Source organism: Rhipicephalus microplus, chromosome X (assembly GCF_043290135.1).
Source record: "Rhipicephalus microplus isolate Deutch F79 chromosome X, USDA_Rmic, whole genome shotgun sequence".
NCBI lineage: Eukaryota > Metazoa > Arthropoda > Arachnida > Ixodida > Ixodidae > Rhipicephalus > Rhipicephalus microplus.
The window spans coordinates 274,372,584-274,399,862 of NC_134710.1; the positions used below are offsets into that span (position 1 = coordinate 274,372,584).

The window sequence follows — 27,279 nt, forward strand, 5'->3', positions numbered from 1 at the left end:
CTAATTTCGTGCGATGTGGTCATGGACACCAGCGGCGGCGGCAGCGGCACCGGCCACGGCGGACAACATGCAACTGCGCGTGACCAGATCGAGTTGTGATCTCATAACAGTTTTCACAGTAAAGGAGGAATAATTCGGGATTTCAATCAGGGAACTTTCGTGCTCTAAGCGAGAATCATACCCCCTTACCAATGAGCCGATGACATTCCGTGCTTTTTGCACTGTCACAATCCGCAGTATGTTGACTGGCTGCTAATAGATAACATGAAATAGGATTTACATTGAACAAGAAACCAGCGCGAGAAGAACAGGGACGAGCTAGATGAAACACAACTAGCGCTGTCGCGCCTTTGTTGTTTTTGCGCTGTTATTTACTATGAATGCGTTCCAGTATACCAACAAGCTCTGGTTCAGGCGCTTCTGAAGTGCTTCATTTATTACAGCTTTTGTTGAGTGTGTCACCGTCCAGTTTATGCACTACATAGCGGCTGCATTACGATTGCTGGCAGATGAGGTATTCTGTGCATAATAAATATTTCAAGCCCATGTACTTCATTCACATTATAATATTAAATGCGAAGAATTTCTTAACGAACTTCGGCGACATTGAGCGTATCTATCTATCTATCTAACTAGCCGCCTACGACTTTTAGCTCTACTGGCGGTTCCGATAATGGTGTCAATACCAAACTTCTTATGGCATAGCATGACCGTATGACGAGCATATTTGACTAGTCATAACATGAAAATTATGAAATATATGTCATGAATGTCATGATTTAAATCTCATGGCCCTGCTGCTCTTGCGGTGATTTCGTTCACATGACATGTTGCAAAACTGGTATGGTATGACATCATTTCGTGGCGAACACAAGTGGCAGGTCGTAACATGAAAATAATGACATGCGTGTCATGTAACAACATGACTACATGCCACGCTCATGATGCGCTGGCGGCCGTTTCGTTAGCTTCACTTATACCAAATTTGGTATTACCTGACGTGAATGGATGACGATATGAGACTGGTGCAAACATGATAAAACAGATGCGTGTCATATAACAACATGACTACATGCCACACTCATGAGGCCCTCGTGGCCGATGCGCTAGCTTCACATATGCCAATTGGTATTACGTGACGTCAATGGATGACGAAGGCATGTGACTGGTACAAACATGATAATCGTGAGATGCTTGTCATGTGAGAACATGGCTACATGTCACAGTCAAAACGCTAATATATTTCGACGTGACCCGGCGCACTTGCGCGCCGGCGTTCGTTTCGTCACGTCACGCTACGGTCACTAGGGACCATAGTCACGCCGGCATTGCTTTGCCAGGTGCCGGTCCTGCCATATACTCGCGGGCGCGCGCCGCGCTGCATTCCTTTGACGCGTGCGCGTTTCAGCACGTCCGCCATCCCTCCGTAACGAAAAGAGGCAGACGCAGTGCTGTCTGGGAAACGCATCGGCTTGAAGTGCAGCATGTCGCATTTAGCGCCGGTTGCGGACGGGCCCCGCCAATGGACGCTCCGGTCGCACTTGGTGTCTGTCGCTGTGCCTTGCGTGCGTGCGCCTCAACGTTACGTTGGAGTACATTGAGCCCTTCATGACGCGCTCGCGGCCGTTGCGCTAGCTCCACATATACCAAATTTAGGGTTACGTTACATCAATGGATGACGAAGGTATATGACCAGTGCAAATATGATAATCCTGGCACGCGTGAAGAACATGACAACATACCACGCTCATAGCGTGCTCACGGCCATTTAACTAACTTAACATATGCTAAATTTGGTATCACGTGTCGTAAATAGATGACGAAGGTAAACGACACATCCAAACATGATAATCATGACACGAAAGTCATATGCGGCATATTTTACCCCCACCTCGTAACGTTGTGCTGATTTTAAAGCGACATATCAACCTTCCTCATTCGTGCTTCGCATATCATCGATTTCCACTAAACGTGGAATCTACCACTTTTTTTCATCATGCATTGCCCCAGAAAGTGAAACATTGACAAATGATCATTACAAAAAAATAAATGACACTATTTCATTGAATAAAAGAAGCAAAGCTACAGTTGTAGTACTGCAGAAAACTGACAATATACCTGCAACACCTGACGTCGCTATCTTTCATTTTTCAGTTTTCACTGCTTCAGCAGAAAAAAAAAGAATACATGACGAGTGGAAGATCTAAGAACACTTCTTGAGATGATTGAGATTCAATGAATGCCTTCACCTGAGCTGTTGTTTTTCCGTGTGACACAGCAATAGACTTGACGACGGGGTCTTCTAAGAGGGTTGGTTCATCAGGATTTGCCCTGCAGGTAAGTGCATCGAGAAAAAAATCAAAGTGATTCTCTTAAATACAACTTGGCAAGCTTCCACAATTTAGAGCATAGTGATAAATCGAGATGAGTCAGCAACTTTTCATGGAGAAAGTGTTACGAGGGCTTCGAAGATTACGTCACACAAGCGTAGATAAAATAAGTTTTGTGTCCTAAACATGAATTCCGGAGATGCCGAATCAACACAATGTAGCAAGACTCAGTTGTATAGTTTTGTTTAATAACGCATTGAAATGAAAACATCCCAGCACCAAATGTGCCCACACTCGATTATTTCTTCTGTGCTGATTGTCGTCATTAATGTGAACAATATAGCAATTATTTCCTCGCTTTACGGAGCAGGTACCACTTGAAGGTACTTGGCAAAACGGAGCTAAGTGTTTTTTTTTTACCTTTAGTACGTTTTAGCGTGGCTCACAAAAGAGAGTTCCGTACCAGGGTCGTTCAGGGGAGCCGAGTGGACTGTAAGCCGTTAATGCCATGTCATGCTCTCGGCAGAAGCTGAGCAGCTCACTTTGGTTCAAATATGGATGACACTCCACCTGCAAAAACGCGTTCACAAGGAAAAGCTCATGAAGTGCATGCACAACACCCCCTCAACGGCTCAGACAGTTGGCAAATACTTGCAGATGTATTCCCACAGCCGGAGTAACCTATCTCCTAAACGAGCTTTCTACTGTACGGAATGCCTTCCAAAATCATAAATCTGGGCAAACGACCAAATCTCGAAGTAATAAAAGTGAGTATTACATCTTCAGTGAATTGATTTTTAGTTTCACTCTTCAAGTTGCAAGATCATTACAAATCATTGCATAAGTTAACAGACATGGGTGCCCCGCCGCAGTGGTCTAGTGGCTAAGGTACTGAGCTGCTGACCCGCAGGTCGTGGGATCGAATCCCGGCTGCGGCGGCTGCATTTTCGATGGAGGCGGAAATGTTGTAGGCCCGTGTGCTCAGATTTGGGTGCCCGTTAAATGGCCCCTAAACCCGCTCCAATATTTTCCCAAACATTTTAAGTAAACAAGCGCATCGCGTGCAGAATACCGTCGCAATCAACGACGCCACACGCCGCAGCCCTACAGGTAGCGGGCGCGCCACAATTAAAAAAAAATAGCTTCTCCTTTCCGGTCCCCGCCATTTTCACTACTGACATATGTGACATCGCCAGTGAAACTCAATGACGTTACCACTTTCGATGCTTGCGATTGGGCGAATGACCACTGATGACCTCAGGTCACTCTGCAAACAGCTGTTCGCGCACACGTTGCTATTCTTGGTCGTGTTGCGCCTTGCGTATTGACATCTGCAGCCCGCAACGCAACACATGGACCATACCGGCACGATTCGTAGGGGCACAGGCCAGCACGACAGCAGCAGTGGTAATAGTCAACGATCAGTGCACCCAGATGACTCACACAACACAGTTGACGGCGAGCTGGGTCGTCGGAGTGGTAGATCGCGGTAACCGGAAGTAGATGATGTCTCGAACAGCGCGTCAGTGGTGACGTATGCCACGCGAGATGAGAAGGGGTACTCAGCTGACTGAGTGAGGAGGGGCCAAGCAGTTTTGGATGAGGGTAGCGTAGGAAAGAGAGAAAGAAACGATCGTCGCGTTTCGATCATCAAACGAGTGTACCTCCGCTATTACGACACTGTTTCGAAAAATTCTCACGGCTGCGTGTTTGCTGTAAACTCAAGCAAAACTTCTTCCCCTCAACTAAATTGCGACCGCAGGGTGGTTTGGGGGCCCTTTAAAGAACCCCAGGTGGTCAAAATTTCCGGAGCCCTCCACTACGGCGTCTCTCATAATCACATGGTGGTTTTTGGACGTTAAATCCCACATATCAGTCAATCAATCAGACGTGAGTGGAACATAAATCATAACTATGCAGATTGTTATCCCGTCATCGTGGCTTAACACATTTTCATTATCGCAAGTTTTTTTTTCTTCAAGAGCGGTGGTTGTTTTGCCCTGTCATTCCCTTATTTCTTCGTTTTTTTTCTTGCAACGAAAAATACACTGCTTCAAGTTTATCATGGTGTGCATGTCTGCCAATCTTCGAATATGAAATTGTTAAATTCCTTATATACACAAAGTAAAAATGGTTGAGGCAGCAAATAATATTAAATAGCACGCATTGCTCTAGAAATTTGATTGAGCACACGCGTTTGCTTGGATGCATGCGCACTTTATCAAGGGTAAATTTCTTCAACCATGACACACTATAGCAACGACGACACACTGATTTAGAACCACGGAAATTCAGAAAAAAAGCACTGGTTTAAATAAGAGCTGAGCTTACAATACATTTGCCTGCTCAGTAATACGACTGAATTAATATGCTAGAAGTATTAGAAGAAAGTAGTCCTTTAGCAAGTGGAAGCGTCTCGTCTTCCTTTCTCTGTTTTGCTCTTGCTGCCATAAAACACAAGTGTAAGCACCAGCCTAATTTATTCCACATGTGTTGTTTGCCGTCCTACGTTGTATCGTCTGAAGTAACATTAAAGCCCTTTTTTCAAGTAGAACTAACTTTTGTAAAACATTGACATAATCTTACCGAAATTAAAGAGCGAGCTTGAATTCAAACTACTATATATCTCTGCAGCATTGGGAGATATGTGTGCATTGCCTCGTGCCCATTTTTGTTACATTGCGATTCAAATCGGCCAGTTTCTTTCTTCCTTGTACCTCTAATGCCTTCCTTAAGGTATGCCATGCACCAATCCCAATGTTGAGCCAACAGTTTTTGCAAAACGTCTGCCTCAATTACGACGCTACTTAGTGAAAGCCCTCTAGCACCCGTCCTATGAATTGCCACGTATCTGAGATAATTTTAAAGCTGAGAGAAAAAGTAAAAAGGACATAGCTGCATAATGAATTTTAAATTTTGTAGTAGTCTATTTGAAATGAAGCTTATTTATTAAAGTTGCATTTCTGCACGGAGCTGCTTTTTTTTCTCTTAACCTTAAAACATTCAGGGTTCAAGTTTTCGGTGCTCCATATCGCTCTCACTTAAGCATCAGTGTTGTCACTTTTATTTCTTGATATCATGCTGCAAACTTTCCTTAAAGGCTTGTAACGCTAAAGGGACGCAAAATACTATCAAGTATTGATGAATGCAAGTTAAATTGTTCCTAGAGATTTATCTTACCAAAGAGAAACTATTTATTATACGAGTGATGACTGATTTACCATGCGATCAGTATTTATTTGGGGTGCATGAATAGTAAATTTTACATTTTACAAACGAATCGAATACAAATCGAATAGTGACGACCCTGAATAGAACAAAAATACAAATTTAATGCTTTTCGAATGGTTTTCTATTAGCAATGCAACCATTTTCGAAGCAGCCATATAGGCTGGTAAGTTATTGAAGTTTAAAAAACGAGTAAAAATTTCAGCTTATTTTATATGAAACAATTATTTATAAGCTTTAACAACGAAACATTAGATTACTTCTAGTCGATGAGAATATACCCCAATTTATTTAACTGAGGTGATATTGCAGACAGCAGAAACTAGAGCTTATACAAAATATTTTGTGACTAGAAGGTGAAATTCAGGAGTGGTTACATTATTCAAGGTGGTAATTTAGAAACACCTTTCAAATAATCCTCGTAGATAAAAATCGTCATCAATGTCATGGGGAAGGTAGTGAATTGATGACACTGTCATATCGGTGACACACGACTTTCAAGCAAAGCGCCTTAAACCTGTAATCAACATAGCATAGATATCCCGTAAGTATATGGGCTGTATGCACCGGATTGACAAAAACAATTAAAGTTACCCCTCGTTGTTCCAGCTTTTCTCATTCCTTCGAGCATTTCTTTTCGTTTTTGCTGATTATTGAAAGATATTCGAAGAATATTCCATATTTCAAATATCCACGATGCGACTGCACTACTGAGTCGAATAAACCACCATGTAATTCGTTATTCTAAAATATCGAATATGCGAAGACCCCTGGTTTTTATGGCAGTGAAATGATCATCACAGTTTTTTGTTAATCGAAGCCCTTGTTCTTTTCCATCATTGTGCTTACCTGTAAAACGGCTGGCTTTATTGAAGCAGATTCATAAAGTCGGGCCATTTGCTCCTTGTTGAAGTTGCACACACCTATGCTTCGTACCAAACCTTGGGCAACGCAATCTTCCATTCCCTACAAGCATGAACAATTTGTAGGACTAAAAAACCTTCTTAAGAAGCGCCACTGCTGTAAACTAGATAATGCTGCCCATTGAAGCATGACAAAAGTGTCGCGTGACATGAGACTTGAACACAAACAGCTTGCTCGTTGATGACAGACAATATCGACATCAAAATAAAACCAGTGACAGAGTCAGGGCTTTGGTAAGTAGTACACTTAAATAAGACGACGCATCAATATAAGGATATCATGAACTGCTAGAAACATGCATACAAATACGCGTACGTGACATTATTACCAGTACTCAAGGTTGTCAGCGTCTGACTACCTGCGTAACATACGATTAAAAACGTCTTGCTATCAGATGACACATGTATTCCTATCTAATGAACACAGTAAGTCACCTCGAAAATGATTGAGTCACGACTTTAAAAATAATAAGCTTTAGAATTTTAGAATTTAGAATTTTAGAATTTAGAATTTCAGAGTTTTAGAATTTTAGAATTTTTCTTCATTAAACGGATTGTACAGAATTGGAGCCAACAGCTTAGACGCATAGATAACGAAAGCTGCTAAGAAATCAAGATACTGTTGCAGCCCAGTCGGGAATATACTTAGTCAATGCAGGTGCATTATTGTGAATATTTCTAGAAGTGATATTTCACTACACGACATGGAACTTTGAGTAAAAAATAATACTGATGGGAACAACGCAAAAACAGGATTCAGAAAAAAAATGAACACCGTAACACAAGCGCAGACGAAAGCTGTGTGGAAACTTGATACAGCTGTAAATAGATAGCTGAAAACAAAAACGAAAATAAAACCATCATGTGCGCATAAGTGTGAAAAGCAAATGAAACTGCCACGAGTTAAAATGACCAAGTTAGCCACTCAAAATTATAACCTCTTTTTTCAGAAAGGCGAGTGGAGGCTCACTGACGCAAGACGAAAGGAAACATGAGCGTTAGTGAGCCTTCACTCGCCCTCTTGTAAAAAGATATTATGTTTTTGAGTGGTTAACTTGACCCTTTCGACTCGTGGCAGTTTCGTCTTCCTTTTTACTTTTATGTGCGCGTAATGGTTTTGTTCTTGTTGCCGTTTTCAGCCATACATTTTCAGCTATAATGAATTTATACACACTGCAGTTGTTCGTCAGCGCTTGTGTTGCGGAGATCATTCTTCATCGCAATTCACACTGTTCCCCTCACAATTATGTACCAACTGGTCCTTCAAGACACTTTTCTGTAAAGAATAATACACTGGCAAACGTGCAAAATCTTTCCAGATGATAAATATAAGAGGGGAATTATGCGCACCCAAGGGCAGAAATAGCAAACGCAGCTACGTTGGCACTCACACTCGAAAGCACGAACACTACTTTTTCTTATGGTAATCACAAACTTTGTATCAAATTTTTAACGCTAAATTATTCTTGATGACAACCATTTCAACTAAATATCAATACACAAACTCCACAAAAATCACCGCAAGCATGAAAACAAATAAAGAATACGCAGTGTTTCAGGCATGTGGTCTCTTCTCATTTGGGTCAATCGGGGTGCTGGGCCAGCCCACGAGTACGAAGAATATTTTGTTCGGCAGCCGGCTTTCTACGCCTAATATGGGAAACATGGTGCTCAAACTTTCTATAAGATTTTACATATAACCGCAATATTTTGTGCGAAGCATAAGAAGCTCATACTTACTTACTGAAACAGTCAACATGAAATAAACTGCCTGTGAATAAGTTCTTTGTAATGGCAGTGAAGGTCAGCGAATGACACCGTCCTACAAAATCAGGTTCAGTGCCGAGTCGGAGTTAACGTTGGGATGCGTCAGCTGTTCCACTGAGGAGGGATGTAGCACACACATTGAACTAAAGGATGAGTAGTGACAAAGCGTGAAGTGGATGGAGAAACAGAAATCAACGTGTGTGCTCCTCAAGAGAATGTGACTCACTCATTCAGCTCTGGAGAGCCCTGGAAATAAACGTCGCTTGCAGATACTACAATCGCAGTGCTACACAGCTGAGATGCCGAACACTGATGTGACTTAAACAGTGTGGTGTAGCAGGCCACCAGTTAAGTGCCCAGAGTCAAGTGCAGTAATTCCGACACTGGCTTTGCTTTTTTTGAGAAAGGCTACGTGATTCGTTTACTCGTTTAAATATCTAGTACGGTGTACTAGAACCACTATTAAAAGTCATATAGCTTACCTTCCAAACTTCAACGTAATCGACATCGCTGTCAATTATTTCCCCCGCAGCATCGCGTGGGAATAATTCATCGCTATCCTGAGGGCAAACATAAAAAAACGATGTATCACTCTTATCGCCTTCTTTCTATACAGTTCCGCCACAAACATTACTAATATATGAATCTGAAGCCCGTGTGCACTCACAATTTTTAAAAAAGTAATGTTTCCAACAATAAATATATATCAATATATTCAAAATACTTAAAGAATATTTTTAATATAGCAGAAACGGGCCTATTTCAAAATATATCCACATTTTCAAATTAGATTTTCCCGCTCCTGGTGCGTTAAATTTATCACGTGCTTCTTCACCCAAAATAAAAATGTTTTGTAATTTATATTGTTGTCCTTAAGAGTGGTGTGCTTTCTATATTTTAGTAAACTGAACCAGCTAGTCCAGAAGAACCTTCAGCGAATATTGTACTGCAGTATAGAACAAATAAACAGTTTTTCAGATACTACAGTAATTAACCAGCTATGTGTAACACAAGATGACTCCGCCAGGCGTAAATCCTGCGATATACATCAGTTCTGAATTTAAATTCAGGGTGAAGTAGCATCATAAGTACAAGCTAGGAGATTTCTGTCAAAATAAAATCAAACTACTGCCATACCTTATAACCAAATGGCCAGTGCATGAGGTAGAGGTCCAAGTATTCCAGACCCAGAGATTTCAGAGACAGCTGACATCCTTCAACAGCTCTGGCACGAGTGTAGTAAGTGCACCACAGCTAGAAAGTCGCACATGTACGTGTTTCATTGAATGTTTCTTAAACGTCAGTAAACTATTCAATGGTTGCTATTTTACGCATTAGTTTCAATGCACTCATTCCTGCCTCTCGTACATATATATCAGGCCAATAAGCGGTTTTGTAGCTTGCCCACCACACCTCAAAGGCTTTAGTCAACTCAATACCTCATTGAACTTGATAAACTTGTTTGCAGATGAGCCACAAAAACCGGTGAAAATCTTTCAAAAACAATACATATGTACTGAAGAAGATCAGAGCTGCTCTGAAAGGCAGAGGGTACCACTCTTAGGCAGGAAAACGACCACATTCGTGGTTGGTGCATCGTGACGCTTGCCAACAGTGGTCTAGATTATGGTGCCCACAAGTTATCGTCACACAGAAGCTTTTGGAAACACTACAAGTAAACTTTCGTGAAGTACTGGTACAAAGAAGACTTATTCAAACAATGAAAATAGAATTTGATAGTATATTTTCTAAGAATTCCAAAAATCCTCTCAATAGGCACCTAAATGCCCTTTTGCAAACCACCTGGCAAGATGAGAAATAAAGATTATAATAGCAACTGATGCTTCTGTTTGTGAAGGCTGGAGTGGGAATTGCATCATCAAAGTTGTATTGGTCTTTTTCAATCCGTGTACCTTATTTTAAACCTGTTTATCAAGCGTGATTACTTGGAATTCTCTTAGCATCATGCAACTTTCTTCAATCTATAACAGATGCTATCATTCTTACAGACTGCTTGTCTGTGTGTACTTCATTAACTATGCCCAATACGTCAAATGCTTTAGGAGTGTTTTACGCCCTTGCCCCAAGACACGAGTCATTCGCTTGATGTGTATACCAGGGCATAAAGGTTTAACCCCCAATAAATATTCAGATGCACTTGTAGTGGCCTCACATAATTGTCCCATAATTTCTATATTGCCGACACTAGCATTTATTGCCGTGGCACACTTTGAAAAAATTGTCACATCAGATAATTTTGAAAAGTCTGGCTTGGAAACATCTGAGTTTTCTCATCTTAAGTACCTCCGGAAAATTGATGGTGCTCCTCAAAAAGGGTAGTGATATCAATTACGAGACTACGATGCCGAGTCCCCCTACAGAATATTTATCTACACAGGTCTGGTCGCGCACAGTCTCCTACATGCCTTCACTGCAACGAGAGTGAATCTCTGCAACATTTCCTCTTAACATGCAGGTTATTTACAAATAAAAAAACGACTATTAGAAGAACCTCTCCGTAGGTTGGCTGTAAATTTATTCCTTCCGGTGGTCGCTTTCTCTGGAGCAACTGATAAGAAATTTAGCCAAAGGAACGTTTGCTAGGGCATGGGCAATTTTCTAAAGAAAACAAAACAAATAAAATGTTAAGCATAGACATAAATTCATTTTATTTTTCAACCGTATTAGGTTGTTGGGTTTTCTTTTTTATTACATCTATATATTCTAATTCTAATCCAAGGTTTATCAATCTGTTCTTTGTTAAAGCATCCCTACCCAAACATTCCCGCTGGTAAAACAATTCCCCCACAAAGACAAGGTACCGTCAGTTTTATGGCCGATCCCCTGTGGTGGGTAGCGACAAGACTCTGAGGAACAACCAATCAGCCAACCAGCAAGCTAGCCAACGCTTGCACCTGCTCGGCTCTTGCTCCCCGACCTTCTGCATGCGACGAACCCTACGAATTAATAAATACGCGCTGCGCCAAAACGTCTTATTTCAATCGGTGGAGGTGCCGGGTACGCTACCATCGTCCTAGAACTTCGCAACCGTACGTTGCCCCCAGTTGATTCCATGGCGCCGGACGATGACGAGCAGCCCGACCCCCAAGCAACAACTCCTTCAACTGTTTTTTTTTTTTTTTTGCTCCGGCCCTCTTCGGCAACGTGAAACTCCTCTCTTCAGTGTCACTGAGGAAAAAAACGCGGAAGACTGGCTTGACGAGCATGACCTGGCAAGGAAGCAAAAATAATAGGATGATGCGCACAAGCTTATCAACGTCATCTTCTATTTGACTGACGTCGCCAAACTATGGTTCTATAGCCATAGTACTGACCTTCCAACCTGGTAGACCTTTGAAACGGCCTTCGTTCAACTTTTTGATCGTTCGGAACTTCGAAAACTGCTTGCTGAACAGCGCCTGCGAGGTCGCAAGCTCAACAAGCTGGTGAAAGCTTCAGCAGTTACATTGAAGATGCAATCGCCCTTTGCTGGCACATGAACTTCTCCATGACGGAGGAGGAGATTATCAAGCATATCTTAAAAGGTGTCTCTGACGATGCCTTTCACATGTTCATCGCTAAAAACCAGCAAACAGTAGGCGACGTCATACAGATGTGCCAAAGCTATGACGAACTTTGGAAGCAACGGAAATCTACTCCTCGCACCACTGCATCAAGTGTAACCATTGCCGCTCTCACGCCTCATGGCCTTGTGCAGGGCCATGCCGCTTTACTTCGAGATATCAAGCAGTTAGTGCCTGAACAAGTCACCCGCCAGCTCTCCCTTTTGCCTTGCGTCACTGATCCCGCCCCCCATTCGCTACCAACGTCAATACAAAGTGTTGTTCAGGAGCGAGTCGCCGAGGTGCTTCCCGCTGCCACTGCACCATCAGTGACTGCTTCGCTCACGTATGCTGAAGCATTGGTCAACCCTGGATGATTTCCTGCTGCCAACTCCTACGTCCCCACGCGCCCATTTGTGCCATCGCCTCAGCTCGTGCATCATGCTACTCGACCGCTCTCTAGATCGACACCTAATTTCCAGAATCTAAGGCGCACTCAAGACAGCCGCCCCCTATGCTACGCCTGTGGTTTCCCGAGCCAAGTAGCACAGTTTTGCTGGCGACGTCAGTTTATGCAGCATGCTGACATCAGGTCATACGGTTATGATTTCGCACTGCGACCTCAGCACGATAACATGAGGCTACATGGTTACAATTTCACGCCCCGACCTGAGCCTGCTTCATCTGGACCGTATGACGCTCCTGACTCTTCGACCCGACGCCACGTCAACGCGCGCCGGTCGCCGTCACCGCGGCGCCGTTCTCTTTCTACAATGAAGGGAACATTCTCCGCGTGATCCAGAGGAAAACTAGAAACAGCAGTTCCAGAGGCAGGAACTGCACAGCTTTCAAACTTTTCAAGGCCTTGTTTTTCACCGTGTAATGTTATTGCTGTTTCTGTTGATGGTGTACCTGTTTCAGTGCTTGTGGACACAGGAGGCGAAGTTCTGTCATGTCTGAGAAACTTTGCCGACAATTAAGGAAAGTAACGACACCTCTTCACGCTTTCGTTTTAAGCACTGCTAATGCGTAACACATTCGGCCTTTAGCTGCGTACACTGCACGGTTTGTTAACAAAGACTTTTTTATGTGATCGAATTTGTCGTGCCTCCGCAACATTCCCATAATATCATTTTAGGATGGGACTTCCTACGTACTCACAATGCACTCTAAGGCAAAATTACCCGCAAAAGGAGTAGTGGAGCCCAATAGGCGCGCGCGATGAACGGATAGACTGTTGGGGAGCAACCACAAAGAGAAGCGTGCCACGTGCAAACCACTTAGTCTCCAACCACGCTCCAAAGAGATGAACCACCCGGGAATCGTGGGCACCGCGAAAAGCGTTGCCAAGGTCACTAGCCGTCCTCTTCCTCTCCAGGCTCAGTCTTTCCCGGTATTTTGCTGGCGACGGTTCGCGTTGCGTCGCACTCGGAGTGCTCGACCAAGGCCGCCTGAATTCAACGATCAAGGAATTACGATGTGGTGATTGTGTGTATGTACGCTTGGGTGAGCGTGCACTGCTGCTTTTATGTCTCACCGCGCCCATGAAGTCTGGAGCAGGTCTCGACACGTCACGACGCCACGTTGTATATCTCTGGCTTCTAGATAGTCACCACCAACACACGACAGCAACAGTTGAGAAGGCCAACATGGCGGCCGAGAAGACAGCAGGCCTATTGGGTACATTACTTCAGTCCGACTCAGGGCAGAAATCAGCGCTGGATTCTTTCGCAAGTAGGTGATCATTCTTTATTCTACTCTACTTGTCGCGTGTGCGATACGGATCACACATTCTGGCAACGGGATTGGTCTTGTTCTATATCGCACGTACGAAATGCACCGCGAAGGCCAGCTTGGGCGTCTGCAGTTCGCCTGTGCTTTGCGACTGCCTGGAAATGGGCCGCCAATGCCATTGGCCTCCCGTACGCTCACTCATCGAGTGTTCGCCTGTCTTCGCCGCCGCAATGAGCACCGGACTCACGATATTGGCTGAGACTTTGTCGCTGTGTTGTGAGTCGTCGAAAACACGTTGCGGGTTCTCGTAACGAGCTTGGTTGTAGTGTGTCGCGCGCTGAAAGTGCACCAGACGGGCCGGCGAGGCTTTCGCTAGCATCGGAACTCAGTGAGAATTGGTCGCTATTACAGTTGGCTTCCCCGTAAGTCGGTCGCAAGCATCTCAGCGCCGTCCATTGGCCGCGGCGGCGGACTTGCGTTTGCGCGCTGCACTCGCTCGAGTTTGTGGAAAGGGGCCGCATTTCCGTCGAATTCTTCGGTGCTAGCTCCAAACCAGCTCGGCGCTGTTCGTGGCGGCGGCGAAGCGTACGCTCACTCTCCTGTTCGGAGTTCACTGGCGGCTGACACTCTGCGAGCAGCGCCGTGTTTCGTCTCGCGTTCGCTTGCTCGAGCTGAACGACGTCGCTCGCTTAGAACTCGCCGACGTGTTGGTGGCACGGTGGTTCGCGGAGTTGTGGCTGCGGCCGCCGCTCCTAAGCTGCTGCACTACGGGGATTGAAATGAGTCTTTGACGATGTACGTGTGACATCATGGTGAAATTATTAGCATGTCATTTCTCACGTATGTTTTTATTTTACCTTGCACGTATTTCTCATATGCATTCGTATTCATCCTCTGCCACGTATGACTCACTTTTTTGCATACTTATTGTGCAGCCGTGGGCACACACCATGCTGAAGGCTGTGTGCACTGGAGGCTGCGATACCTGTCATCCATCTATTTCGTCAGAGCAACTTCAGAAGGACTGTACGAGATGTAAAGATAAAGTTGTTTTTGTGTCATAGTTTACACGCATGTTTATATTAACTTACACGTATTTGTCATATGCGTGCATCTTCATCTCCTGTCATGTGTGTCTAACTAATTTTGCAATTTTAATGTACCTACAGCCGTGGGAACACAACAGGCGTGCGCTGGCGTCTGCAATGCCTGTCATCTATCACTACCGTCGGAGGAGCTCCACAAGGAGTGAACAAGATGTGACAACAAGACTGGACTTGTGCGCTTCACCATGAATTCACTTAAAAGAATGGAGGAACTTCATGTGTATGTAGAAAAATAGAAGATTTTGATGTCTCACTTTTGTCTTTCATTGTTGCCGTGACTGCGAAAGCAGTTACACATAGGTGGCTAACTACTTTTTCACGAGTTCTTTTCTGCGCTATTTGTTGACCACTGCGCAGAAAAACAGGCGAAAAAATTATTAGGCCTGGCGGAAAAAGAAATGTTTGAACTGGGGATAAAAAGTTCATCTGATTGGAGTATTTGAGTGGATCACCATTTGTTCGGCGAGGTGCAACTGTGAGGACTAACGGTTGTCCGGTAAGGTGTAAATGTGGGAATTAAAAGTTGCCCTATAAAGTGCAAATGTGAGGACTAAATGTCAGTACTTTGAGGTGAATTGTGGGACTAACGGTAAGTCTCTAAGGCGTAAATGTGAGGACTGAATGTTAGTATCTTGAGCTGCTCAGTGGGGACTAACTGTTAGACCAGGTACCGTTAGTCCTTAAAGGGTTCAATGGTTATGGCAGCCTCATTAGTCCCCAAAAGGACGAACCACACACCCTTTTAACACCCTATTGACTTGGAATGGGCTGTTATAGACTGTGCTTGGTACAAATTCAAGCTCTCGCCAGTGTGTGACTCCATCTTAGCCGATTTGCCGTCTCTACCTGCTAAAGTGTTTGTCGCCGGCGACACCACGCTACCCCCTTTTTCATCTGCTTTAGTCTCGCTTTCCTGCGACGCCTCTGTTGGCGCACCTGTTCTTTTTAGACCAGCTGAAACTGCTCTTCGCTGCAAGTGCTCTTTGTTACCTTTCGCCATCCTCTCGATTCAAGACTCTTCTAGTGGAATTTGCGTTTCAAACCTGTTTCCCTGCCCTTTTATCCTACTGAAGGGAGAGTGCCTTGGCAGCGTTGATGATCTCAATTTTTTTTATTCAAATGTCGCCGCTGAGCAGCGGACTTTTCTCCAGATTAACGGCATCGATTGTCTCTTTCCAACTTCGTTACCATCATTCACAGATGCGCTTTCCCGATGCATCGAGAGGCACTTGATGTCCCAGCAGTGCTCTGACAACACCGCCTTGCTTGAACGCTTTTGTGCCAGCTTCGATTACCAACAACCATAGTTTGGCCGTACTTCAACCGTAGCTCATCTCATCAACACCCCCCTGTTTACGAGGTGTTTCTTGACAGGAAGAGTACCAGAGTCTTGGAACTAAGCTAACATCATCTTAATACATAAGAAAGGAGATGACAAGGATTTGAAGAATTACAGGCCGATCAGCTTGCTCTCCGCAGTATAAAAGCTATTTACAAAGGTAATTTCTATCAAAGTTAAGAAAACATTAGAATTCAATCAACCAAAGGAAAAAGCAGGCTTTCGAACAGGCTACTCAACAATCGACCACATTCATACTATCAATCAGGTAATAGGTGAATGCCCAGAATATAGCCAACCACAATACAGAGCCTTCATAAAATACCAGAAGGCGTTTGATTCAGTAGAAATATCAGCAGTCATGCAGACACTGCAGAATCCGGGTGTCGATGGAGCATATATAAACATCCTGAAACAACTCTACAGGGGATCAACTGCTACCGTGGTGCTTCATAAAGAAAGCAACAGAATACCAATCAAGAAGGGTGTTAGGAAGGGGGAAAAGATCTCCCCAATGCTGTTACCGCGTGCTTACAGGAGGTTTTCAGAAGCGTAGAATGGGGACAGTTAGGGATAAGAGTTCATGGTGAGTACCTTAGTAACCTGCACTACGCCGATTACATTGCATTGCTGAGTAACTCAGGGGACGAATTGCAACTCATGATTACGGAATTATACAAGGAGACCAAAAAGGTGGGTCTTAAAATTAATCTCCAGAAAACTAAAGTCATGTACAACCACCTCTGAAGAGAACAGCACTTCAGGATAGGTAATAGTGCACTGCAAGTTATAAAAGACTATGTGTACTTCAGGTAGGTAATAACCGCGGAGCCGAAGCACGTGGCGCAAGTAACTAGAAAAATAAGAATGGGGTAGAGCACATTTGGCGAGCCTTCTCAAATTATGACAGGTAGATTGCCACTATCCCACAAGGGGAAGGTATATAACAGCTGTATCTTGTCGGTACTTAGCTACAGAGCAGAAACCTGGAGACTTACAAAGAGGGTGCAGCCTAAATTGAGGACGACACCGCGAGAAATTATTGGAAAGAAAAATGGTAAGTGTAACCTTAGGAGACAAGAAGAGAGCAGAGTGGATTAGGGAACAAACGGGGGTTAAGGATATCATAGTATAAATCAAGAAGAGGAAATTAGCACAAGCCGGGCATGTAGCATAGACAGGGTAATCGCTGGTCATTAGGTGTAACTAACTGGATTCCCAGAGAAGGCAAGCGGGTTAGGGGCAGACAGAAGGTTAGGTGGGCAGATAAGATTAAGAAGTTTGCGGGTATAAATTGGCAGCTGCAAGCACAAGACCGAGTTAATTGGCGGAACATGGGGAGGCCTTTGTCCTGCAGTGGACGTAGTCAGGCGGATGATGACGATGATGATGAAGTTGTTTATAGTCACGCAATGGCGGCACCACGAACGTTCGCAATACCAGCACCAGCGCTGATAGGCATGTGAATTATGCCGTACATGTTTTCCATGTCTTGATTATCGTGTTTGCGCTTGGCAGTTATGTTCGTCGTCCATTCATGTCAAGTAATGCTAAATGTGGTATATGTGAAAATAGCGAAAAGGCCGCGAGCGCACTATGAGCCTAGCATGTCGTCATGTTTTACATGACACGCATGTCTTGAATATTATTTTCGGATATGTCATTTCCCTCGTCGTCTGTTCGCATCAAGTAGTGCCGAATTCGGTATATGTGAAGATAGTGAAACAGCTGCGAGCGCATAATGAGCGTGGAATGTAGTGATGTTCTTAAATGACACGCATGTCATTATTACCATGTTTGCACGACTCATATATCTTCGTCATCATTTTACGTCAAGAAATACCAAGTTTGGTATATGTGAAGATGGCGAAACCGCCATAAGCGTGCTGTGAGCGTAGCATGTAGTCATCTTTTATGTGACACGCATACCACGATTATCATGTTTGGACGTGTCATTTACCTTCGTCGTCCATTCACGTCTCGTAATACCAAATTTGCTGTATGTGAAGCTAGCGAAAAGACTGCGAGCGCACCATGAGTGTATGGCGCGTATTCATGACTTACATGACATGCATGTCATGATTTCTACGTTAGGGCATGTCACTTATGTTCGCCATGCTGTCATGTCATACCATACCAGTGTTGCCATATGTCATATGAATGAAACCACTGCAAGAGCAGCAAAATAAAAACATCAAAGTCATGACATTCATGACATACAAGTGATAGTTTTCATGTTACGACTAGTCATTTATACTCGTCATACAGTGATGTTATGCCGTACCAAATTTTGCACAGTCTGCATTTGCGCTTGTCTATGTATTTTCTTTTCTGTTGTCGTTCGCCTGCATTTGCGCACACCAGGCTACCCAGGATTCCTACGTGCTCGTGCTTTACCGGTCACCCCAGGAGCTCTGGGCTGGTCGAGGGCTGTGCTTGCCGACAGTGATGGCGCAAAACGACCCACCCCCTGCTGCCTTCTTCGCCCCACCAGCTCAGCCAGTTCGGCCTCATTGCACCATGAGTACACCACAACGAGACCCTGTGGTATTTCGCGGCCTTCGCGGAGCATATGTTAAAGAGTGGCTGGATAATCACGACAGTGAAGAGTGGCTGAATAATTACGCTTGTAATCATTCGGACAAAGCCGAAAAACTTTACTACGTCACCTTTTACCTCAAGGAGGTCGCTAAGACATGGTTCCACAACCATGAACGCAACTTTCTCGATTGGACTACATTCAGCGTGCAACTCCGGCAGTTTTTCGGGACGTCTGCAAGATGCTCTGAAGCGTCCAAACAGAAACTTGCCACCCGAATTCAAGGGCCACATGAATCCTATATATCCTATATTGAAGACGTGCTGGCTCTTTGCCACAGAGCCCAAAGTGACATGACGGAGGCCGACCGCATCCGTCACCTACTAAAAGGCGTCAACTCTGTCACTTTAAATGCCCTCACCATTTAGACCCCCATTATAATTCAATACGTCATCACTACGTGCCAACGTCTAGAAGCGCTTTATTCCGTGCGCCTTCCACAGGCCTACTGCGACGCCCGCTTTGCCAGATAGCCTGAACTACAAGCTCTTATCCACACGATTGTCCTAGAGGAACTTCACGGTATTGTTCCGGGCAACCCCGCCATTTCCTCTGTCCACCCTCCTACTCCAAACCAGCGTGACAATATCAGGGACGAACTGGTCATCGATGACAGGCATCAAACAGGCCCCATTTCCTGTGCCCTTTGGTGCACCTTCCTACGCCGAATTTGCGTCACGGGCCCCTGCACTAGTTACATCTGTGCCTGCAGACGTTGTATGTGACCATTTGTCTTCGATGGTAGCACAGGTTCTGGTGCAACCACACTACCTGACATGACGCCCTCCGAACCCCGTCTGCTTTTACTGTGGTATACGGGGCCCTATATCTCGCTTCTGCCGCCACCGTCAGCAGGATGAACAACGCGGATATACAGCTTATGAGCGAGACTTTGCCCCAAGATCAGATGCCTAGGTTCCCGTGCCATATCCAGCCTCTTCACAGCGTTCGCCTTCACCTCTACAGTCCTGACGTTTGCCCCGTTCTTCCCGCTCATCTCACGCGCTATCGTTCTCCGTCACCATTTCGGCGTACGTCGTCACCCTTACGTCCTGCTCCGACCTCTCTGGACAGCCACCCGGAAAACTAGAGGCTGCAGTTTCTGGAGGGAAAACTGCCCGTTATCTGAACGCAACAATTCCTCCATCTCGCCCAGCAAATCTACTGCCTGTTTGTGTTATTGGTGTTTCTGTTGACGCTCTTATAGACAGTGGCGCTCCCATTTCAGTCATTCACCACAGTGTGTTTTCATTCACGGAAAGTGTAGACTCCTTATGTTGGTCCTATGTTATGCGGTGCTAATGACAATATTATTTGCCCTACCGGACAGTGTACTGCTCGCGTTCTCATTGACGGAACCCGTCATCATGTAGATTTGGCTGTGCTTCCTTCGTGCGCTCATCAGATCATCTTAGGCAGGGATTTCCTATCGGCTGCGTCAGCTGCCATTTCGTGTGGTCAACCTCTTATTCGTCTTGCGGACACTGACCATTCTTCTCTGTCCAATTTTTCGTCGCCCTACCTTGTTACAGCTGCAGATTTTCACCTGCCTTCTGGCCAAGAGCGCGTTCTTACGATCAGATCACGATACATTATAGACAGTGTGACGCAGTGGCTATCCCTTGCCAGCGCTGCATTCTTCGCAGAATCGCTATTTCCTTCTGCTTAGTGCGTTTTTAGCGTGGTTATGCAAGCATTACTGCCTACAACCCGACACCTGAACCGCTACTGCTGCTAAAGAAGACCACTGTTGCCGGCATTCTTGAGGAAGCACCGGTATGTGTCGTCTTTGTTTCACCTGGCTCCTCCTCGACACATTGCCCACCCGTGGGATGTTCATCTCAACCTATCAAAGCAACTATGAGCACAGATCTTAATCTGACCGAGACTGATGCCTTGTTCACCATGTTAATGAAACACAAAACTTTCTTCGACGTTTGTTCCGATGGCCTTGTGCAAACAACCGTGGCCGCTCATCGCATCGACAAAGATAGATCCGGTATCGTTCGCCGCCGCCCCTACCGTGTATCATCTTCTGAACGCAAGATTATAGAACAAGTTATTGACATGCTCGCACGCAACGTTATCAGGCCTTCAGCAAGCCCATGGTCTTCTCCTGCTGTACTAGGGAAAAAGAAAGATGGCTCAGTGCGATTATGCATCGACTATGCAGCGCTGAACAAAATTACTTGTAAGGACGTTTATCCTATGCCTCGGATCAACGACGCTCTTGATACATTGCAAAGTGCTGAGTACTTTTCCAGTCTTGACTTACGCTCTGGTTATTGGCAAATCCCTATGCACGAGTCTAATAAAGAGAAGACTGCCTTTTCACACCTTATAGGCTTTTCGAATTCAATGTAATGCCTTTCGGCCTATGCAATGCCCCTGCCACATTTGAACGTATGATAGATATGGTACTGCGAGGCTTAAAATGGAATACCTGCCATTACTATCTAAACGACATCATCATCTTTTCTTCCAGCTTCTCACAGCATCTGGAACGACTAAACGAAGTGCTAACGTGTCTAGCTAAGGCTGGTCTCCAGCTCAACACTAAGAAGTGTCGGTTTGCCAGTCGCAGCATCAAGGTTTTAGGTCACGTCGTCAGTAAACATAGCATTGAGCCCGATCTCGACAAAATTGCTGTGGTACTTCAATTTCCAACACCAACGACATTCATAGACCTTCGCAGCTTCCCTGACTTAGCGTCATACTTCCGCCGCTTTGTGCGTGATTTCGCCACTATCGCCGCTCCTCTACACAAGCTTCTGACCGCAAGTGCACCCTTTGGCTGGCCGGATGCCTGCAAAACCGTTTTTCACCCTCTCAAGCGATGCCTTCCATCACGGCCAGTGCTCCACCATTTCTACCCACCAGCACCTACTGTTCTACACACTGACGCCAGTGGACTTGGCATCGGTGCGGTTCTGCTTCAGCGAAACGACGCCTTGAAAGAACAAGTCGTGGCCTACGCTAGCCGTACTCTTTCTTCTGCTAAGCGAAGTTATAGCATAACCGAACAAGAATGCTTTGCCATCGTGAGGTCCGTGAAAAAGTTTCGCCCCTACATATACAGCCGGCATTTCACAGCCGTGACTGACGATCATGCTCTGTGTTGATTATCGACTCTCAAGAATTTGTCGGGACACCTTGGCCGTTGTGTGCTATGCTTACAGGAGTATCACTACAGTGTCACATCTAGGTCAGGTCAGACACCAAGATGCCAACGCTTTGTCGCGTTGCCCACTCTCGCCAAGTGCCCAACTTTCACCTTTCGTCTGTTCATTACTGACCAGCCAATCGACCAAGCAGACAGTTTTTGGCCTGAAAGAGTTTGTTGCCTCGTTGGACCTTCTTTCATCCAAGATTTTGCATCACCAATATGCAGATCCATACTGCCACACAATCAAAGATCGGCTCACTGGCTTATCCGGGGCTCCAAACAGCCGCTTAAGACAACAGCTTGCATGCTTAAAACTTCAAGATGGAAGATTATGTCGGCAAATTTACCATCTTCTCAGTAACCAATGGGTTCCACTCATCCCTCGCTCACTTCGTTTTCAGGTTTTACAAGATTTTTGTGATTACGAGACAGCTGGCCACTTAGGCTTCCACAAGATTCACGACCGCATCAAGACTCCCTGTTTCTGGCCTGGCCTTTCCACTTGTGTGGCCAAGTAAGTCGGTTCATGTGCGTCATGCCAGCACCGAAAACGTACTACATCTCTTCAAGCGGGACCGTTGCAACTTCTGCTGTGTCCGTCTACACCCTTCGATTTTGTGGGCATCGATTTATGCGAACCACTCCCTTTTACTCCCACCGGTCACCATTGGATCGTTACTGTCGTTGACCACCTTACTTGCTATGCGGAGACGACAGCTCTCCCCTGTAGTGCTACCTCTGAAGTCGCCGATTTTATCCTGCGTGCCATAGTTTTGTGCCATGGCGCCCCGCGTGAGCTCCTTAGTGATCGTGGCGAGACATTTCTTTCCCAAGTTCTTGCTGAAGTCCTCCAGACATCTAAACCATCTACATCACCACACCAGCCTACCATCCGCGAACGAATGGTCTGACAGAGTGTTTTCACCAAACTTTGTCCGACATGATCTCCATGTATATTCAACAAGATCACAAAAACTGGGACACTATACTTCCCTTCGTCACCTTCACGTATAATACGGCCATACAACGTACGACAAATTACAGCCCATTTTTCCTCGTGTATGGCCATTCACCGACTTTCGTTCTGGATGTCACCTTTTTATTCACGTCCTCTGCTCCATCTTCGTCTCTACCAGAAGAGTTCACTGCTCGAGTTGCCCGTTGCCGTAAAATTGCCTGCGCCAACAGTGCTACAATTCAGGACCAAAGCAAAGTCGGTATTGATGCGAAACGACGGGTTGTTACGTTTCACCCCGGCGACGAAGTCCTTCTGTGGACACCTGTTCGTGCTTCTGGGCTCTGTGAAGAATTCCTTCACTGGTATCTTGGTCCATACACCCTGCTAGAACAAACATTTGATGTGAGCTATCGCGTCGCTCCTGTCAGCGCGGCTCCTGATCGTCGTCACCGCAAGGCCGAGATCACTCATGTATCTCGAATGAAACGATACATTCGGCGTCCCACCCTCTCAAACTTGCTGCCTTTTTTCGCGAAAGGGGGGAAATAGTGTGAGTGCTGACTATTCGCTTCATCATCTTCCTCTGTATCTCCCAAAGCATTGTAATCTTTATCATCGTTAGACGCGCTGCTTGTCGCTCGCACGCCTGTGTTGGAGAATATAACGGTCCTTTCGTCGTACCTGACGTCGTATCACTATATATATATATATACATATATATATATATATATATATATATATATATATATATATATATATATATATATATATATATATATATATATATATATATATATATATATATATATGCCACCACTAGGATGACAGTTTTTCGTTGCTTGTAAGCTACTTTGTGTGTACGAGCTACGGTGCACTGTTCTATTGTTTATGTCACAAACGAATGCTCAAAACAGGGCGCACCACCGAATTCTGGCGACCAAGTGCCAGAGAGACGCCTCAAGGTCAATGATAAAGAAGAAAAGCATCCAAACACTCCCCGGGCGCGCCATCTCCCCCCCCCCCCTCGGAAGCGTAGTTTCGCCGACCAACCTCCTCACTTCGGCCGCCGAGCATGCCCTGGAAGGTTCTCGAAGGAAAGGGGCGTGGTGATGCAGAGTTGGTATGGCAGCGATGGCGTAGTGGTTAGAGCATCCGCCTCGCATGCAAAAGGTCCATGGTTCAAATCCCGGTGCCGCGCAGTTCCCAACCGCATAAAAAAATCCGCATGGTGATGGAACTGCATTAAGAGGCCTGGGGTGCCGCCTCACCAGTAACCACCGCCGGGAACGCACTCCCTCACCAGAGAACGATTGGCCACCCTGGTGCAGTATCTGGCCACTACCTCCCACGTGCATACGTCAAATAACTCACGGCCCTCAGTCCCCAGAAGCTGCGAAGCAACTGACCACGGCGGCGGTCAGATCTGCAACGCAGCATAGGGTGCTAAGAATCTCTGGATCAGGACAGGCCGCCATTGGAACCTGAACTTGGCAACGTTTAACGCTAGAACATTATCTAGTGAGGGAAGTCTAGCTGTACTATTCGAGGAGCTAGAGGACTTTAAATGAGATATAATAGGGCTCAGTGAGGTTAGGAGGACAGATGAGGCCTATACGGTTCTGCAGAATGGGCACGTCCTTTGCTATCGGGGCTTGGGAGACAGAAGAGAACTGGGAGTGGGGTTCCTAATTCACAGAAGCATAGCTGGCAACATAGAGGAATACTATAGCATTAATGAAAGGGTGGTAGGTATCATAATTAAACTGAATAAAAGATACAAGACGAAGGTGGTACAGGCTTACGCGCCTACATCTAGCCATGATGACGCTTCAGTTGAAAGCTTCTATGAAGACGTGGAATCGGCAATGAGTAAGGTAAAAACACAGTATACTATACTGACGGGAGACTTTAATGCAAAGGTAGGGAAGAAGCAGGCTGGAGACCAGGCAGTAGGAGATTATGGCATCGGTACTAGAAACGCCAGAGGAGAGCTACTAGTAGAATTTGCAGAACGCAATAGTTTACGGATTTCGAATGCCTTCTACCGAAAACTAGGAACCCGCAAGTGGACATGGAGGAGCCCTAATGGCGAAAATAAGAATGAAATAGACTTTATAATGAGTGCACTCTCAGTCATCGTGCAGGATGTGGAAGTGGTTGGCAAGGTACGGTGCAGTGATCATAGAATGGTATGGTCTCGAATTCGCCTAGACTTGAAGAAGGAACGACTGATGCGCAAGAAGCCAATCAATGAGCAAGCACTGAGAGGTAAAGTTCAGGAATTCAGAGTCTCGCTTCAGAACAGGTACTCGGCTCTTAGTGAGGAAACCAACCTTAGCGTAGATACAATGAATGACAATCTGACGAGTATCATTATGGAGTGTGTGGTGGAAGTTGGAGGCAGGGTAGTTAGACAGGAGACTGGGAAGCTTTCCCAGGAAACAAAGAATCTGATTAAGAAGCGTCAAAACATGAAAGTCTCAAGTACAACCGACAAAATAGAACTGGCAGAGCTTTCAAAGTTGATTAATAGGCGTAAGGTATGTGATGTAAGAAGGTATATCATGGAGATAATTGAACACGCTCTGAAAAACGGAGGGAGCATCAAATCAGTGAAAAGGAAACTTGCGATAGGCGAAAATCGGATGTATGGACTAAGGGACAAAGAAGGCAAAATAACTACCAATATGGATAGGATAGTTAAAATAGCGGAGGAGTTTTACAGAGATCTGTACAGTAGCCGGGGCAACCACGACTTTAATACTATAAGAACTAGCAGTAACCCAGATGACACCCCACCAGTAATGATAGAAGAAGTCAGAAAAGCTTTGGAGAGCATGTAAAGAGGCAAAGCTGCTGGTGAGGATCAGGTAACATTAGATCTGCTGAAAGATGGAGGACAGATAGTGTTAGGAAAACTAGCCACACTGTTTACGAGATGTCTCCTGATGGGAAGAGTACCAGAGTCTTCGAAGAACGCGAACATCATCTTAATACATTAAGAAAGGAGATGACAAGGACCTGAACAATTACAGGCCAATCAGATTGCTCTCCGTAGTATACAAGCTATTTACAAAGGTAATTGCTAACAGACTAAAAAAAACATTAGAATTCAATCAACCAAAGCAACAAGCATGATTTCGAACAGGCTACTCAACAATCGACCACATTCAAACTATCAATCTGGTAATAGAGAAGTGCTCAGAATATAACCAACCACTACACATAGCCTTCATAGATTACGAGAAAGCATTTGATTCAGTATAAATAACAGCCGTCATGCAGACTCTGTGGAATCAGGGCGTCGATGAAATATATATAAACATCCTGGAAGAAATCTACAGGGGAATAACTGCTACCATAGTGCTTCATAAAGAAAGCAACAGAATACCAATCAAGAAGGGTGTAAGGCAGGGGGGGGGACAATCTCCCCAATGCTGTTACCGCGTGCTTACAGGAGGTTTTCAGAAGCCCAGAATGGGAACAGTTAGGGATAAGAGTTAATGGAGAGTACCTTAGTAACCTGCGCTTCGCCGATGACATTGCATTGCTGAGTAACTCAGGGGACGAATTGCAACTCATGATTACGGAGATAGACAAGGAGAGCAGAAAGGTAGGTCTTGAAATTAATCTGCAGAAAACGAAAGTAATGTACAACAACCTCGGAAAAGAGCAGCGCTTCGAGATAGGTAATAGTGCACTTCAAGTTGTAAAAGGCTGTCTACTTAGGGCAGGTAATAACCGCGGAGCCAAACCACGAGATTCAAGTAACTAGAAGAATACGAATGGGGAGGAGCACATTTGGCAAGCACTCACAAATTATGACAGTTAGATTTCCACTATCCCTCAAGAGGAAGGTATATAACAGCTGTATCTTGCCGGTACTTAGCTATGGAGCAGAAACCTGGAGACTTACAAAGAAGGTTCAGCTTAAATTGAGGACGATGCAGCGAGCAATGGAAAGAAAATTGTTAGGTGTAACCTTAAGAGACAAGAATAGAGCGGAGTGGATTAGGTAACAAACGGGGGTTAAGGATATCATTGCTGAAATCAAGAAGAGGAAATGGACATGAGCCGGGCATGTAGCGCGTAGACAGGATAACCACTGGTCATTAAGAGTAACTGATTGGATTCCCAGAGAAGGCAAGCGGGTTAGGGGGAAACAGAAGGTTAGGTGGGCAGATGAGATTGAGAAGTTTGCGGGTATAAATTGGCAGCAGCAAGCACACGACCGGGTTAACTGGCGGAACATGGGAGAGGCCCTTGTCTTGCAGTGGACGTAGTCAGGCTGATGATGATGATGATGATGATGGTGGTGGTGGTGGTGGTGGTGGTGGTGGTAGTGGTGGTGGTGGTGGTGGTGGGGGGGGGGGGGTGATGATGATGATGCAGAGTTGCGTCACGTGTCGCGGACGGACCTCGAAACGTCTCGCTCTTTCCCTAGCCTTGGCTCTGCATCGCGCCGACGAAACGATTAGAATTTTCTGGAATCTAGCGCGGAAGGTATTTAAGCGAGCAGCGGAGAAAGAAGGAGAAGAAAAAAGTTTGCGCCAGGGTGCGTAGGGT

The 27,279-nt window shown here is 45.2% G+C and overlaps 1 protein-coding gene across 1 annotated transcript in view; it reads right to left on the reverse strand.

Moving 5' to 3' along the window:
• LOC119162205 (1,5-anhydro-D-fructose reductase-like) overlaps nt 1-27,279 on the reverse strand; it is a 162,511-nt gene that overhangs the window by 125,253 nt on the left and 9,979 nt on the right. Inside the window, exons 4-8 of the mRNA XM_075879178.1 lie at nt 9,386-9,502; nt 8,731-8,808; nt 6,408-6,524; nt 2,794-2,900; nt 2,250-2,331 (exon numbers count right to left, since the gene is read on the reverse strand). Coding sequence (XP_075735293.1) covers nt 2,250-2,331; nt 2,794-2,900; nt 6,408-6,524; nt 8,731-8,808; nt 9,386-9,502 — 501 coding nt within the window. The remainder of the gene's footprint in view (nt 1-2,249; nt 2,332-2,793; nt 2,901-6,407; nt 6,525-8,730; nt 8,809-9,385; nt 9,503-27,279) is intronic.